Source organism: Morone saxatilis, unplaced genomic scaffold (genome assembly GCF_004916995.1).
Source record: "Morone saxatilis isolate NCDOM2014 unplaced genomic scaffold, NCSU_SB_2.0 Contig5, whole genome shotgun sequence".
In the NCBI taxonomy this organism is placed as follows: Eukaryota; Metazoa; Chordata; class Actinopteri; family Moronidae; genus Morone; species Morone saxatilis.
Genome location: NW_023340095.1, coordinates 17,609,099 through 17,612,295, shown reverse-complemented (window position 1 = coordinate 17,612,295; position 3,197 = coordinate 17,609,099). Strand labels below are relative to the sequence as shown.

Genomic DNA, 3,197 nt, shown 5'->3' with positions numbered 1-3,197 from the left:
CGGGGAACATAGGTACGCTCCCAATTTATGAACCAAAAAAGAGTCCCAGTCAGCACAAAATGTCAGAAAAAGATGCTTAACCTAAAAAAGAAATAACTAAGTTGCAAATCCTTCAATGGTTTTCCTTTTTTTTGTCTAATTAAAGGGGAAATCCACCCAAAGTCTATTTACAGGTCTTATGTAGCACATGTGAAACAAGTATATTTTGTGGCTCCTGAGGCAGCTGTATGAAATCTACTAAACAGGGTCTTAACACTACAAATTTTAAAATGAAAAAAACCTTAAGGGACTTGGAAAACAAGTGAGCTTACAAGACCTTTGTGGCTGGCTCCTCACTCCTGCTTGAGGCTAGTGGCTCAAAGCTACATTAGCTGGTATAAGCATAACCCATCCAAATCTTCTACTGAACTGTCAAGTCCTCTTTTTAAGTCAATTTTAGTTTATATCGCCCCCAAATAACAAGTTTGAGATCTGCAGAACATACAATATCTTCTACATTTACATTCTCAATTCAATAAGGAAAATCCCACAAGAAAACCATTTAATCCTTTGGGTGAGGAACAGAGTTGGGATTCATCTTTCAAGACAGGCAACCATAAAATAGATGTACAATACAGAGTGCACAGAAGTAGCAGTAGATTGCAATGTTAATAGTCGAACAGAAATATATAAATATACCAACATAACACACCTGGTTGTGATCCAGTCTCACAAGCTGGTGAAATTTCACGAAGAAACTACTTGATACAGTTGATTTAAAAAAATTAACTTGTTCTGAAGCAGAGATCATTTTAGGAATCAGTCATAGGTGGGATAACATGCAGATCAATGTTTTTGCATGAGTAACCTACAAATACAAGCAAGCACTATTCTGAAAACAGGTAAAAAAAAAGATCCCTTCTTTCTCAGATTTCCATATGGTATCAGTATCAACGGCCTCAGACTGTAAAACCAAACAACTGTTAGATAACAACAACATAGTTCCTCTGTATGCATCCACCTCATGGCTAATGTCTTAAACAGAGCTGGGAACAAATGAGAACATTCCCTGAAACACACAGCTCAAGGTACAGACAAACAAAGCAGACAAAAACAACATGCCAGTCCATGTCTTTGTACACAATGCACATATAGTATGCAGACACACAGGCACAGCAATAGCTTTGAAAATGCATAGCCAAGTTAACAGGGAAAGAACAAACATAAATATCTGAGGATAACCTTGGGAGAGATGAGGCTGCCTCACAAAAACCATAGAAGGTAGGGTTTTCACGTCAGCAAATTATAGGAAATAGCTTACACAAACACAAATCACACAATATCAGCCCTTTCTAGCCACAGAGCAATACACAAGTACCCTACCCAAACAGAAAGACAAAAAATGACTGTACATGTCCTGACTCACGTGGCTTAAGTGGAACCATCGGCATCCCACTATCCCATTGTGAAGCTATCCTCCTGGCTTTCCTCACCATGCTTTTCTCCCTGTGTGTCAGTGTGACCTGGGAAAGTATTTTTCTTTGTCGTGGCACAAACCAAGGTCTCAAAGCGGCAACAATCTGGCTGAAAGGACAACAACTTGAAAACTCAGCAGCTTCAATCAGCAGTTCCCACTCCTTTGCACCAGCTCGTCTGCTGGTAAAGTGCTGTGCGCTGCAATTTCTGCATTTGTTCAAGAATCTGCTACTGCCACGGAAAAATATCAGTGCTGCTGCCGAGATCTGTATGCCAGAAACTGAAACGGCTGTTTAGGCTGCGCTGTCACGCACTCGCACAGACACAAACTGTTAAACACACAAAGACACAGAAACAGCCTAGTGGGGAGCAAGGGAAGCCCACAGGAAACACTGTGTGTGAGGCTCTGGGCATGATGCCCTGAAGAACTCTGGCCAGAGCTTCAGTCAGAAACATATTACACACAGACACACACACACACACACACACACACACACATATAGGAATGTATATGAACTCTGGAAAGTTGCACATAAGCATGCTGAGTGTCCACAGAAACACAGAAACACACGGTCTCTCTTCCTCCTGTGGTCTTACCATCCCAGTCTCTCCAGGAGTTCTTGCGGCTACCAGGGCTGAAAGGGAAAGGAGATCCAGAAATGTCCAGGTTCTGGATCAGATGACTGAGTCGGTTCATGATCCGGTGAGACGCCTCACCACCCTCCCGCAGAAACTCATGCAGAGACATGAGAGCTGGCTGTTGGTTTCACACACTCAAACAAACTCTGTCATCCAGAGAGACCCCTCGCTGCACCTGCAAAGCTCCGCTGCACACTCTAATAGACTCCAAATCACAGCCCCCAAATGCAGGCATGGGAAGGACCCTCTTTGTTGTAATGTGGCAGGTCACTCCGAATCAAGACGACAGGCGCTCACATGCATCCTGTGAGGAGATGTCTGCATCGGCTACATACAGGACAAGCCCGGTGTCCTCTGCAGAGCCACATTGGGAACTCGAGGAAACAGCATAGTGCAGAACCAAAAAAAAAAGCTGAGTCACTGTCTGCACAACCTCTGAAACAAACACTGGAGGTGAGAATGGGCCCAGCTCTGCTCTGCACAAACACACACACTCACACTCTGATGAACACGCATACCTCGTCGCAAGTGCAACTATTGACAGCTCAGAGTAGCATAGGTTTCCAAGGAAGGATGAGGGGGGAGGAGGGAAGAGGGGAGAGGGAGCAGAGGGCAGCCGGTAGAGCACAAATCCCCTTCTGCTGCTCAGGCTAATTATATTCCTCCACTCCTCAACTAATCTGCCTTTTCTTTTCCTCTTTCTATTCCCCAGTTTCTTTCTGGTAAACCAGGAAAGAATGCATGAAAACTGGAAAAATATAAATAATACTTTAACACTAAAACTTTGTGGTGGACGTACACTGACCAGGGTGTGTTGTTGCTCAATATGACCAGTAACTGTGGTGGATGAGCAAACATAGAGGGTCCTCTTTGATGGGAGAGAGGAGGAGGTATCTGGCAGGCTTTTAAATGTGTGTGTTTTTAAATTGTGTGAGTGTGTATTTGGTTGTGTTTGTGTGGTTAACGCTGGCAAAAGGCAGCTTGCAGTTTATAGGCTTAGAATAGAGATGAGAGGGGTTGCACTCTCACACATACTGATGAGGCGACTGCAGGATGAGAGACACACAACAGCCAACATCAGCCATCTACCCATAAACCCCCCC

General features: G+C 43.9%; 1 protein-coding gene across 4 annotated transcripts in view; it reads right to left on the bottom strand.

Annotated features, from left to right (window-relative positions):
- The window catches only part of mcf2lb (mcf.2 cell line derived transforming sequence-like b), a 36,034-nt gene that overhangs the window by 29,580 nt on the left and 3,257 nt on the right, over positions 1-3,197 (bottom strand). Inside the window, exon 1 of one of the 4 annotated variants that reach the window (XM_035677271.1) lies at positions 1,406-1,753. The exons of the other annotated variants lie outside the window; for them this stretch is intronic. Coding sequence (XP_035533164.1) covers positions 1,406-1,475 — 70 coding nt within the window. The 5' untranslated portion in view covers positions 1,476-1,753. Of the gene's footprint in view, positions 1-1,405; positions 1,754-3,197 lie in introns of those variants that run through there. 4 annotated transcript variants of the gene reach the window in all.